This window comes from Hemitrygon akajei, chromosome 4 (genome assembly GCF_048418815.1).
Source record: "Hemitrygon akajei chromosome 4, sHemAka1.3, whole genome shotgun sequence".
NCBI classification, from domain to species: domain Eukaryota; kingdom Metazoa; phylum Chordata; class Chondrichthyes; order Myliobatiformes; family Dasyatidae; genus Hemitrygon; species Hemitrygon akajei.
In genome coordinates this window covers 132224590-132239129 of record NC_133127.1, presented here as the reverse complement: position 1 = coordinate 132239129, position 14540 = coordinate 132224590, and the positions used below count along the sequence as shown (strand labels likewise).

The following is a 14540-nucleotide window of genomic DNA, read 5'->3' as shown; positions in this document are numbered from 1 at the left end:
CCATGATGCTTTAGTCAGCAGCAGAGTCGTAGAGTCAGCTTATTCCCCAAGGTCGCAAAACCTCGCAAAAGCTTGTCTTCTAGGTCACATCATTGGGATATTGAAAAACAGCCAGTCAGTAAGCTCTGGAAATGCCACAAAGAATCAAAATTTGAGTTTAGCTCCAGTTCAGGGTCTATGACAGAACCCCATCGCCCTTGAAAAGGAAAACAAGAGAAAATAAAAGTCGAACTTGAGCTGTTTCCACAGCTGAACTTGAAGAATTTGCCATTGAGTGCCATCTAGCTCCACCCACTATGAAGAATAAACACCGTGAAGTGTGCTACCTATATACAGTATTATTGGATCTTTCTAATGGTGTTTTAAATGGAACATTTGTATAACCGTGACAAAGAAACATTATATAAGATATAATATTGTGCTAAGTACAGTGCTAATATTTTGATTTATTTAGTAAGAAATTAATTTTCTATTTTTGCTTTTGTATTCTGTGCTGAATAGACTATGCTAGTTAAATGTATGCCTTGTCCTGAGAGAGGGTTAGTCAGCTTCCTTGCATGTGTTTGAAACAGAAGTAGGTGAGTTGGGTGAGGTTCAAGTGTTTTGTCTACCACCTATTTTTGGACGTCACTATTCTTCTACATAATCGTGAATTAGTATGAAAATTCAGTCATTCCAGCTAAAACAGTTTGGTATTTAACGGAATTCGTAGCTGTGTTTGTAAATTAATCCCCCTCCATCTACCTTGCCAATGTTACAGTGTTAAATAGTCTGCTTAATTTTTTACAAAACAAACACTGCTAACTATAAAGATGCAAGACTGCAAATGTTAGAATCTGGAGCAACAAACAAACTGCTAGATGAGCTCAGCAAGCCAAGCATTACCTATTGGTAAGGTGGATGACACACGCTATCTTATTGCTTTAAATAAATTGGAAGGTGCCGGTGTGTCCATGGCCAACCTCAATGACAAAACAAACCCAAAATCTGAAATTTTACATAAATGTTAGGCTTAACATAAAACCTTACACTCTACTGTTTAAGATACAAGAGTAGAAGTAGGCCATTTGGCCTGTCAAGTCTGCTCTGCCATTCAATCATGGGCTGATCCAATTCTTCCAGTCATCCCCACTCCCCTGTCTTCTCTCCAAACCCTTTGATGCCTTGGCTAATCAAGACCTATCTATCTCTTAATTGCACCCAATGACTTGGCCTCCACAGGCACTCGTGGCAACAAATTTCAGATTTACTAACCTCTGACTAAAGTAATTTCTGTGCATCTTTGGTCTAAATGGACGCCCTTCAACCCTGACGTCATGCCCTCTTGTCCTAGACTCCCCTACCATGGAAAATAACTTTGCCATATCTAATCTGTTCAGGTCTTTTAACATAAAGAATGTTTCTGAGATCCCTCCTCATTCTCCTGAACTTCAGAGAATATAGCCCAAGAGCTAGCTGCCAGATATTCCTAATATGGTAACCCTTTCACTCCTGGAATCATTCTTGTGATTCTTCTCTGAACCCTTTCCAATGTCAGTACATCCTTTCTAAAATAAGGAGCCCAAAACTGCACACAACACTCCAAGTGTGGTCTCGTGAGTGCCTTATAGAGCCTCAACATCACATCCCTGCTCTTATATTCTATACCTCTAGAAATGAATGCCAACATTGCATTCACCTTCTTCACAACTGACTCAATCTGCAGGTTAACCTTTAGGGTATCTTGCACAAGGACTCCAAGTCCCTTTGCATCTCTGCATTTTGAATTCTCTCCCCATATATAATAGTCTGCCTGTTTATTTCTTCCGCCAAAGTGCATGACCACATACTTTCCAACATTGTATTTCATTTGCCACTTCTTTGCCCATTCCCCTAAACTATCTAAGTCTCTCTGGAGGCTCTCTGTTTCCTCAACAATATCCGCTGCTCCACCTATCTTTGTATCATAGGCAAATTTAGCCACAAATCCATTAATCCCATAGTCAAGATCATTGACATACATCGTAAAAAGCAGCTGTCCCACCCCCAACCCCTGTGGAACTCCACTGGTAGCTGGCAGCCAGCCAGAATAGGATCCCTTTATTCCCACTCTGTTTTCTGCTGATCAGCCAATGCTCCACCCACGCTAGTAACTTACCTGTAATTCCACGGGCCCTTATCTTGCTAAGCAGCCTCATGTGCGGCACCTTGTCAAAGGCCTTCTGAAAATCCAAGTACACCACATCTACTACATCCCTGCTTGTAATTTCCTCATAAAATTGCAGTAGCTTTGTCAGGGAGGAAACCATGCTGGCTTTGTCCTATCTTGTCATGTGCCTCCAGATACACCGTAATCTCATCCGTAACAATCAATTCCAACAACTTCCCAACCACTGATATCAGGCTAACAGGTCAGTAGTTTCATTCCTGCTGCCTCCCACCTTTCTTAAATAGTGGAGTAACATTTGTAATTTTCCAATCATCCGGTATGATACCAGAATCTTGAAAGATCATTGCTAATGCCTCCGCAATCTCTCCAAATACTTCAGAACCGGAGGGTGCATTCCAAGAGGTCAAGGAGATTTATCCACCCTCGGACCATTAAGCTTCCTGAGCACCTTCTCAGTCATAATTTTCACTGCACATACTTCACTTCCCTGACACTCTTGAATGTCTGGTATTTTGCAGATGTCTTCCACTGTGAAGACTGATGCAAAATACACATTCAGTTCCTCTGCCATCTCTGCATCTCTCATTACACTATCTCCAACATCATTTTCTATTGGTCCTATATCTCCCCATAACTATCTTTTACCCTTTGTATACTTTTTAAAAAAAAAAGCTTTTGATATCTTCTTTGATATTAATTGACAGCTTCCTTTCATAATTCTTTTCCTTAATGACCTCCTTAGTTTCCTTTTGCAAGTTTTAAAAAGCTTCCCAATCCTCTATCTTCCCACTAGCTTTGGCTTCCTTTTGTGCCCTGTTTTGCTTTTACTTTGGCTCTGACTTCACTTGTCAAAGTTTCTTCTATTTGGAATATATCTGTCTTGCACTTCCCTCATTTTTCGCAGAAACTCCAGCCATTTCTGCTCTGTTGAGATTCCTGCTAGTGTCCCTTTCCAGTCAACTTTGGCCAGTTCCCCCTCTCATGCCATTTATTTCACTGAAATACCAATGCATTGGAATTTAGTTTCTCCTTCTCAAATTTCAAGGTGAACTCGATCATATTGTGATCACTGTTCCCTAAGGGTTCCTTAACCTTAAGCTCTCTTATCACCTCTGGATCATTGCACAACACCCAAACCAGCACAGCTGATCCCCTAGTGGGCTGAACAACAAGCCATTCTTAAAAAGCCATCCCTTAGACATTCTACAAAGTTCTCTTTCTTGAGGTCCAATACTGGCCTGGTTTTCCCAATCCACTTTCATGTTAAAATCCCCAACGATTATCATGACATTGCCCTTCTGACATGCCTTTTCTATCTCCTGCTGTAATTTGTAATCCATAAAGTTTCTATGGGGAAGAATAAAAGAGGAGGCCCTACATTGCCCAAAGAAGGCTTAATTTTAATACCCTCCATTGAAAATTTATGTTTTATTTTTATATTAATTTTTGAGCTACTTAATGTTCGGGTGGACCTAACTGAAGTACTTTTATTAAATCACAATGAACAAATAATTTGTGACTGAGTTTCTGTAGAACACCAGTACGATTTACTGTTCTAGTGGAATGGAAAAATCTACTTTTGGCAAAATTTCCCCACTTGTAGCTTCATTAGTTATTGCTTCAACATGTTAGGCAGGGGAAAACTGCACACTTGACCTTGACATTACATTTAAAATTGACAGTTGGCAAGATGGTGCCGGCGACAACCTGCAGACAGCTCACAAAACTACTAGATACTCTTCTAAACTGCAATTGATTGCAGCCTGTAATTTCCCTTCTGAGAATGCATTTTTAAGCCAACTAAACAAACTGCTGCTTTTGCGATCTGGGGCATATGTGTGAATGAGAGCAGAGTCTAGCTACTGTATACTGTATACATAAACAAGAGAAAATCTGTAGATGCTGGAAATCCAAGCAACACACACAAAATGCTGGAGGAACTCAGCAGGCCAGTAAGTATCTATGCAAAAAATGTACAGTTGACGTTTCAGGTCTTGGCCTGAAACGTCGATTGTACTTTTTTCCATAGATGCTGTCTTGCCTGTTGAGTTCCTCCAGCATTTTGTGTGATACTGTATACATTAATGTACTTGAACTTAAAGTTGTGGAAATTCCAAATGTAACATTTGTCAAGGAACTGCAAAGGTAAAAATTTTAGAAAGTCTATATTAAACCATGTTTTTAGGAACATGCTAAGCCATTGCACTTGAAAAGCAATGTAAATATATTTGATAGGTGATCAGTTTGCTAGAATTTTTTCTGCATTTACTCTTATTAGCAAATGGAGAAACAAAACACAAGGACTCAAAGGTATGATTTTGAGTAAAACTGTTCAAATTATTATCACTTCATGATCTAATGAAGCTATTTTCCCAAATCTTATTCAACACTGATTATCAATGGCTGCATGAAAGAGCAACTTTACTACTAAAAATTGCGTAGTTCAGGCCATGATTAAAGACCACCTTTGGAAACTCCAGAACAACTGTTTGTGTAACAAGGCTATGTATTTTCTTATTGAATTTTGATCCACCATGCTCTGTAATGGCGCAAGATTATCAATTCAAAATTTACTACCACATATAATTAGGACCCAAAAATTAGTAATGCTGTTGGGGAAGATGCTATCATCCCTTAGATACCAGTTACCCCACCTGATTTTTTTTTCCTTTTCAACCAACTTAAGTTCTTTATACAGCATAGCTTTGCCATGAGTATTAACAAGATGCAAGGGCAGTAACTGAAAATTGTTCGCTTTAATCTTGAAAATGCTTTTCCAGTCGTCATCTATATGCAGTTTCCTCCAGAACTGGAGATAAAAATTATCTGTACATTTTCACACCTGATTCCAAAGCACAAATTGCAATATTCTGATGCACTTGAACATTGAAAGTAAATTTGCATATTGTGCATAGGTACATAACTATTTAAAGAGAATTATATTAAATGACAATTTTGTATAAATTTATTTTGAGTTGTTAATAATTTAAACTGCCTAATTTTAACCTATTAATATTATTCATTGAATAATTATATATATTTGGATTATTTCATTTACATGAAATGTTATAAAAATCCCAATTGCATGGAAGTACCTAAATGCAGACATTATTGCCAATATCCAAGCAGTGTTGGGTAAAGCAGCTAGTTAATAAGAGAATCTGAAATGTTGCAAGTGCTGAGGCTCATTCTGTAAAGTGCTACTGTTTCAGACTGTTAGAATGCTCCACAACCTTGTGACCAGTCCAACTAAGTTCACTTCTACCTCCTGCACAAGGTCCACAAGCAAGACTGTCTGAACATGCTAGGTTATTTAGCATGCTCTGGCTCATCCAAAGCTTTTTCTTCTTATCTTAATTCCATCTTCTTACCCCTGCCTAATCCTTACCCCCTTGGAACCATAGCACTTTGCCCTCTGCCACTCTGACAAGTTTCAAATTCAGTAGTCCTTACCTGCTAATCTTTCCTACAGATAAGTAACCCCTTTATTTGTATTCACATACCAGACAAGGTATCAGACATTCTTCAAATAAAGGCTCAATCATTTTCCCTCCACCAGCATAATCATGATATTGTATCTGGCTATGCAAGTTTCTCCCCATCTCAGGATAGGTTAGCTATAACATCCAATACAAGCCAACAGGTTTACACAGACAGTTCAACTGTACTTTTTCTCAACTTCCTACACTGGCTCTATTTTTTCCAGTCTTTCCATCTCTTTCATATCTGCTGTAATAAGTAATTAGTCTTTTAACACAGATGCCTCCGTAATGTTTTGTCCATTTTGAACCAATACATTTTGCCCTTCCGTCTTCATTTGCTTCCCCTCCACAGAGTAAACATTAAGTTCCCCAGTGCTCAATTCTACCCCACCACCATTGCGGTTAATGGATTATCTTTTCTAGTTTTCACTGACAAAAAGGTCTTAGGCCTTGAATGTTAATGGTTTCCTTTAAAACAACAGCTGCCTGATCTGAGTATTTCCAATGTTTCCTTTATTTCAGATTTATAACATTTGCATTTTCTTTATTTGCAATATCTTTTCATTCTACTTTTTTCTTGTCCCCTATGTGGTATTGTGATAAGGATTTTCCTTTGTTAAATTCCTCTACTTAACTTTTTTTCCATTTGACTTTTGTCTGTCACTTAAAAACTTCAGTCATGTCAACTTTAGTACTCCCTTATGAAATTTATGATACCTCATTTCTGTTTGTTGGTAATTACATCAATTTCAAAAACTGATTTCAAAACATGTCCGAGTGAGAGAGAAACCAAAAAGGGAGCAATTTATCCAAGTTATTTCTTTTTTTTTACTATAATAAAGATATCATAGTCATTCGATGCTCAGGAGTAAGTGCAGTCTCATAAAACCCTGTCTTGTATCTTGTTGAACCTCCATTATTACTTGTCTACTTTCCTGTAAATGATTAGATTTTACTTAACTAACATTTAAAATGTTTTCTTTCGAGATGTTATGTATTTCATTCATAACATTTCTTCCTTTCAGCCAATTTAGGGTTTCTGTTATCTCAAATCTTGTCTGATAGTAGTTTTCTAGTATCCCCAAAAACTTCCTGTCATCCTTAAAACCATTAACTTCCTTCCTTCATACTTGATAGTCACCTTTAAATTTTGTATCTTCTCGGCTGCTTTTCGTTTCGTACTTTTCAAATTTGGCTATGTTTGTACTTTTTTTAAATCACCACATTTTAGATTTTAGTCTCAATTTTTATACATTCCATTCTGAAAAGTTAAGTAGATCTTTTTTGCTGAGTGTGGTGTTACTTTGAAAAGCAAACAGTAGAAGTGTTTTTTCCTAATTACATTGCCTCTCAAGAGGCCTGCATACCAGTTTCTCAAATAGAAAAACACAAAACTGCAGATATTAAAAATCTGAAATAAAAGAAAATCGCTGAAAATGAAGCAGCACCTTTTTTAAAAAAAAAATCTGTCATTTAGGTTCCATTTGTGTTTTTGTATCTTTATCTCCATATATTTGGACTTTATTTTAAGAAAAATGGGCATATGATTTAATTGTACTCAAAATACTTGCTGATATTGCAATGTGGGTGCAGATCAGCTATGATCTACTTAATGTAGAGATGCAGGTCAATGTTCTGAATGGCCATCATAATTACATTAACAAATTTCTGTGGCCTAATGCAACAGAGTATGCAGAGAAACTGGTTAGAATTTGATCCCATTTTATGATTTTATCTTGTTATTAACGGATGTGAGTATTAATTGTTTTTTTTTATGCAGACAAGTGGAATGCAGCCTGTAATTCCCGTGAACACAAGTTCTGAATCACGAAAATCTGAAGGTAAAGGGAATTGTTTTAGGAATGTTAGTTCTGTAATCATTGAACATGGTTTGCTCAACTCTCATTTATTCACGGAAGTTTTACATGGTGTCATTTAATTTATCAAACAGCAAAAGAATTTAGAAAGTTTATATTTCTGTAATGGTTCTCCTGTCCCCCGTTCACCCTTTTGGATCAAATCAGTCTGTCTGCAACCTTGATTGCTTGTTTAACTTGAGCTGGGCTTCTGGCCACGCCATCATAAAATCCTTATTTTCATCTTGATAACCACTCATTTTGTACGTCATCTATTGGGAGCGGGAACTATGCCTTTATCACTTTTAGATTCCAATATTCCAACACCAGTTACTGGTAGACCACAGCACTGCAGAATTTGTGCCTCAGACTACTACCTGTGACCATAGTAACTCGTTCTGCTACTTGCACTTCTAGAAGTATTCCAATCATATTTGTTCCCATAGAGTGTGATTGTAAAGACCTCTAGATTACACTTCTAAGAACAGATAGAAATAAATCACATTTTGTTTCTTAAAATAGTAAAAAATTTTCACAAGAAATTCCACAATCTTTCGACTTAATTTACAGCTACTGGACCATTACTTTCAATTATTTAATCCCTCTTAAAATAGCTTGGAGGAAAATGCATTCAGACATCTTAAATCCGAGCAGCATGGCAATGTAGCAGTTAGCGTTACGCTTTATAGCATCGGCAATTGGAAGTCCAATTCTCACAGCTGTCTGTAAAGGGTTTGTAGTTTCCGTGACCATGTGGGTTTCCTCCGTTTTCCTCCCACATAACAAAAAGATGTACAGGATAGGGTTAATTAAGTTGTGGGCATGCTATGTTGGTGCCAGAAGCATCACATCCCCAGTCTGACGCTGATGTAAATGCATTTCACTGCATGTTTGGATGTGCATGTGATGAATGAAGCTAGTTTTTTAAACAATCATTATCTTTTAAATATGATTCAGTTTTCAAGATGAAATATTCATTGTTCATGATATTAACTTTTCACAGTTATGATATTTGAGTTTGAACCATCTGCTAAGATTTTGAATGAAGCAATTTTGAAGAGAAAACAGAAATTTCTCACAAATTCTGCAAAACGCATGGAAGACTTGAAAAAGAAAGAAAAATCTGGAATAGTGAAGTCTGAACTATATGCTAGACTAATTAGTCATGAGCAAGGGCAATCTCCTGGTTTTGGTAAGAACTGTACTGACTAATTTTTTACTATTCCTTCATAAATGGTTATATTAAATTGTTTCATTTGTGTACTAAACAGCATCATCATCATCATCAGTGGCAACTCATTTGAAGATGGTGGGAGAAGTAAAAGTCACCACTCCAGAGGACAGGAAAGCTGTAGAAGCCGAGATGCGACAAAGAACACTCCGGTACAGTAGGATAAAAAAACTTAGTTTCAATTAGAGTTGAGACATATCTGCCACATAGCATTTCACTTAATATCTTTGGATTGGATTATATACTAATGGTTAGACATACATGGAAACCTTAAAAGGCCTGAAATTTGACTAGATTTAATTCAAATTGTAGTTTTTCACTATTATCAGCTTGTGTTTCCAAGATTAAAGTTCAGATTATAAAAGTGTTAAATTTGCCACACACTTACCAAAAGGTATATCAAGTGACCAAAAGTTCAGCTGATGAAGTGCCCTTAAATAACACTTAAAAGAAAAGTACGAAGAGGTAAGGAAATAGCTGAATGTGTTGGATGGTTTAAATTGTTCCAGTTTAAGATGGCACTGGTGATGCCCAGCGATTACTTAGTCAGCAAAATACAAAACAAAGAAAACTACTAAATGCCTTATGAACAATACTTTATTAATAATGATTACCACTAGCAATAGAAGGAGAGATGAGGCATGGCAGAGGCTAGTGCAGGCAGGAGCGAGGAACGTCCTGATGTCTGATTGATTTAAGCTCCAGGCCAAAGCACGGCCCCAGAGCTGTCCAAGAACAAATGGCAACTCAATGTTTGAGTGATTTAAACACTGGGCCAGATTGAAAAGGTCAAAGTGTTGAGATTGGAGGTGAGGGACAGTCTGGTTCTGCCTGGTTCTACTCTCTGATCCATGACATTTACTCAGTTCTGCACTTAACTGGGGTCTGCGGCCTGCTCTAGCTGCAGTAATGAGTGGCTGTTCTGTCTGGCCCTGTGACATTTACTCAGCTCTGCAATGAACTGAGGCTGCAGTGATGCCTGGCTTCGTGGCTTTCGTAAAACTTCAGTTCTGAATGCTTTCTGCTTGCTTTTATTGTTTACACAATTTTCTTCTTTTTGCCCATTGGGTGTTTGACATATTTTTAAAAATTGGTTCTTTTGGGTTTCTTTGTTTTGTGGCTGCCTGTAAGGAGATGACTCTCAAGGTTGTATAATGTATATGTACTTTGATAATAAATGTACTTTGAATTGGGTATGTCCAATGAAAGGTTTAATGCAAGTTCATTTTTCTATGATGTATTATTGCTCAAAACAAGGTTTCTTTCTCTTTTAATCTTTTTATTAATTTTCAAAAACATAAGCATAATAACGATAATAGTACAGAGAGATTTGGATTACATTGTTGGTAAACAATATATACGAGTAAAAGCTATAGATAACAGAAATATACTAAGTCTCCCAAACTCTTAATGTAATTAAACATGGTAGGAAAAAATGAAAACATGTAAAGAAAAAACCCAAATTAGAAAACAAAAAAAATTAAACAGAACTAAACAAAGCTGGGCTATTATATTACATCGGATACAATCAATAATGTCAATAACTCCGCTCCTCTATCCGTATATTTAAGGTTAATAAAAAGGATTCGGAAAAGGATAAACAAGGTTTCTACTAGTTGTATTTTATTGTCAGTAGATTCTTGGAAAAATGAGTTATTAGTAAACAGGAAGGCGCTGTTAAGGAAACCTGTAAGAATGAGTTTGTCTTGAAACCTGTCAAATTTAAATCAAGACGATTACTAATGTGCTGATTTTTGTTAAGAGGTTGTCAGGCTGACATTGGCTTTGGCAGCAGACTAGCAAGAGAGGTAGGAGGGTTGTTTCTGGGCTTAAGCCAATGAAAAAGTGGGCATGGAGATACTAGATTTATACTGAGTTAAGTATTGTATGTAATAAGTTTTGCTACAATAAGTGTATGGGACATTGGAAAAAATGTTGAATTTCCCCATGGGGATGAATAAAGTATCTATCTATCTATCTAGATGTGGGAGAGGATCTTCAGCAGTAGAAAGATAACTTCATATCTCTAAGTTAACATATGTATTTGGTGGGTTAGGAGGAAGCATTTTTGCTATGTAGTGTAACTTGCAGGCAAATGCAAAATGCCAGTCCTGGCCCTGGTACAATTAAAGCTACTATTTTCACCTGCATACTAAGTTCCAAATTAGGAACTCTAGATATACAATTGTTTTTGAATACCTGGAAAAACAATGCAATTACATTTGCCAGTTTGCATTTACCCTTCTATAAACAATATTTTCTCTTCAGTCTCTACAGTCAGCTTGAAGAAGTGAAAAACAAGAAAAGGGAAGTGAACAGACAAACAGTTTGTGCTAGAAATCGAGAAAAAGCAAAAGAATTTCAGAAGGTAATTTTTCTGCCTGTCCATTTTTGCTTCTAAATAAAAATAAATTCAAAGGTATTATAATAAAGTTTAGTAATACTAATCTTCCCACCACTTCATCCTTTGTTATTGGAGACATTGGGATGGTTTGCTTGTTATATGCCTTGCTTACTTTGGTTTTAACATTGTTTACCATCCATCCGAATAACTTTCTTTAATGGTGCTTCAAACTATCTTGCTCCATTGTTTACATTTCTCATTATGTGATTGCTAGATATTTATAGTATAATATTGTAGCTCAAGTAATGGAAATTCACCTTCAGAATTCATAAATCACTCCCAATACATCTGAGGTATGAAATAAAATTCACTGATGAAATTTGTGTGTGTTTTAGAAGTTGTATTTCTTAACCCAAATATAAATCATGTGGTTTCAGATTACAGACTATCTTCTAGGAACACAACTAATAACTTCTCTCTCCCCCCCAGACCCTAACACAAGAGTCACCTGTAAGTTACCTTATTTGGGCTTCCACTACCTATTAATATTATTAGATGGCAAGTCATAAAATGAATGCCTGGATGTTGCCTTATCAACTCTGATTTGTGGCCACGATACAAACTATTTTAGTAATGAGACCAGTGTTGCTATCCCTCTGGCCATCCTTTGTAAATTCGAGGGCTAGAGATTCCTCCATAAAATTAGTTTTCATTGAATCATTTAACATCAGAGTGATTAGTGGTAAATCTGAAAGTAAATGGACATGTTCTTCTGAAGTTTCTGGGAAGTCTTGCTGTGTTGTTGGGTTTCCTCAAGGGCTTGCTAGGGAAATTGACTATCTGGCTTTGATCTCTTCACTTTATCTGGTATTGTGGAGGTAAGATTAACATTTGCCTGATCATGCTGATGAAACCAACAACCTTTAATGCTGAGGCCTCTTGGTTTGGCGTAATTTAAAACATTTCCACCCCAAAATCTACACTTTTCCTGACTTTTCTTTTTCTCTAGTAGATTATTGATCTTTAAGCTTTGAATTGAATTGACTTTATTACTTGTATCCTTCATTATACATGAGTAAAATTCTTTAGGTTACGTCTCCATCTAAATGTGCAACTTATAGTAATTTATAATAGTATGTACAACAGGACAGTCAATATAACATAGAAATACAGTTGCATCAGCATAAATTAAGCAGTCTGATAATGTGGTGGAAGAAGTTGTCCTGGAGCCTCTTGGTCCTGGCTTTTATGTTGAAGAGTTTCCTGGATGGTAGCAGCTGGAACAGTTTTACAGAGCTGAAGGGTATCAGGTAGTTTCCATAAACAAAAATATGGCTGATATTTCATTTCACAATTCACAGGCAGATCTGCTAGCGCGATCAGAGTGGGTTTAAAACTAGATTGGTGGGGGGGGGGAGGGTAGTGGGTGGTGTCCCAAGAATCCGGAAGGCTAATGAGAAGATGAAAAATGATGCAGAAGTCAGTGATAGGAAGTTGAATAGGGATGACGGGCAGGAGAATGGCCAAGAGCATGTAAGACGTTAAGTGTAAAATTTGGGAGGTTATGGTGCTGGTGGAGTATCATGTTCTGTTTTGGTTGCCCTGCCAAGGGAAAGATGTTATTAAACTGGAAAGAGTACAAAGAAGATTTACAAGGCTGTTGTCAGGACTTGAGGGACTAAGTTATAGAGGTACAGAGACAACTTTTAAACCAGTTGAACAGGTATGTAGATTGGAAATGTCCAGAAGATTATATGCTCCGTGCTGGCAAACAGGACTAGCTTGGATATGGCATCCTTTTTGGCATGGTCCATTTGGGCTGAGGGGTGTATTTCTGCACTGTATAACTGGCTCAGTAACCGTTACTTGTATAACATCATGAATAGAGGCCCAGGAGAAACTTGTGCTCCATCAACTAAGCCTTGTTTCTGAAATGGGAATTTCCAAAACCTCAATGGGAAAGTATTTTTTAAAATATGTATAGTGCTATGCAATGTTATAAGTACATGTAGTTTTTAAACTTCTGGATTTTATTTACTGAAAATGTCTCTTTACTCCATTCTTCCCCATTAAAGAGAACATTGGAAAAGCTAAGAGCAAACAGAGTTCACAAGTGATGCATCTGCAATCTTTGGATCAATCAAAAATAATTGCATCGTGATGTATATAAGTATGTATATTAATATACCCCTGGATTTCTATTTTATTATTTTTATATAATTACATCATTTGTAATTTTATATTTATTTAGACCATTGTACAAATCTGTAGATGAGTATAAAATGTTGGATCCTTTTATTTTTGTAAATTCTGTATAATTCATTATTCTAAATAGACATTGTAAATTACATTTCATATTTATCTATTTCATAAACAAATACAGTTTTCAATAAAACCACCTATTGTTTTATAAATCTGAAGTTAATTACTTGGACTGAATCACTGGATAAATAACAACACCTCTTTCAAGTTCAATTTACTTGGCAATATTATAACAGTGCAAAAGACTCCTACTCTAAACTATCAGCTCTTGATTGACTATGTTCTTCTGTTCTAATGATGCAAATAGTAAAACTCATGGCTAATATCAGGTGTCACTTTGTCGGTCCTTGTGTACTTTTGGATGAAATACCTCAAATAAAATGAATAGTTTGTGCTGAACTGCAGCGATTAGATTAATTCATTTTAAAAGTCACAAGATAATTATAACTCTGACTTCACTGACATTTACTTTATCAAAGTTTTGATGGTAAATAAATAAATCATACTTTCCCCAATGGTGATTGTGTTGTATCTCATTTTGTATATATTCTTGATTTGCATCAAAGGGGCTTTTGTGCAAGAGAAAAAGTGAAGTGTGCAAATTCAAAAATAGAGAAATTAAAAATATTAATCATAATAAATACATAAATATGCAATAAATATCAAGTGAGTCCATAGGTTGTGGGAAGTTTATTGATGGGGTGAGTGAAGTTGTCTCCTTGGGTTCAGGAGCCTGATGGTTGAGGGGTAGTAACAGTTCCTAAACCTGGAGGTGTGGGTCCTTAGGCTCCTGTAATTTTCTGATGGCAGCAGTGAGAAGAAAACGTGGCCTGGATGGTGAGCATCCTTAATAATGGATGCTGCTTTCCTGTGGCAGACCTATGTGTAGATGTGCTCAATTTACACATAGTGGTGAGTAATAGCCACAGATTTTATTTTTGTTTTATTGAACACTGCCTCATGCATCATGTGGTTTAGTACTGTGAAACTTAAGAGATTTCCATAGAGAACATCCCTGTATCTTTAACCTTAAGTTTTAAAATGACAAATCAGCATTTGGGAGGGAGGTTCAAAATCTGGTTGAGTCTTGCCACAGCAACTACTTCTCTTTTAGTATCAGCTCTTTTAATATTTAAATATTTAATATTTTAATATTCTCTCTTAATATTTAATATCTTTTAATATCAGGGTTAGGGTTAGGGTGAAGAGTTGATCA

At 36.4% G+C, this 14540-nt stretch overlaps 1 protein-coding gene across 6 annotated transcripts in view; it reads left to right on the top strand.

Moving 5' to 3' along the window:
• cep295 (centrosomal protein 295) overlaps window positions 1-13842 on the top strand; it is a 107552-nt gene extending 93710 nt beyond the window's left edge. For 5 of the 6 annotated variants that reach the window (XM_073043340.1, XM_073043337.1, XM_073043338.1 and 2 more), the window contains 5 exons: window positions 7412-7472; window positions 8491-8679; window positions 8759-8870; window positions 10987-11086; window positions 13138-13842. In XM_073043340.1, the coding sequence (XP_072899441.1) occupies window positions 7412-7472; window positions 8491-8679; window positions 8759-8870; window positions 10987-11086; window positions 13138-13179 (504 nt within the window). In that variant the 3' untranslated portion in view covers window positions 13180-13842. The remainder of the gene's footprint in view (window positions 1-7411; window positions 7473-8490; window positions 8680-8758; window positions 8871-10986; window positions 11087-13137) is intronic. The other variant, XM_073043339.1, reaches the window with a different exon arrangement.
• The last annotated feature ends 698 nt before the right edge of the window (window positions 13843-14540 follow it).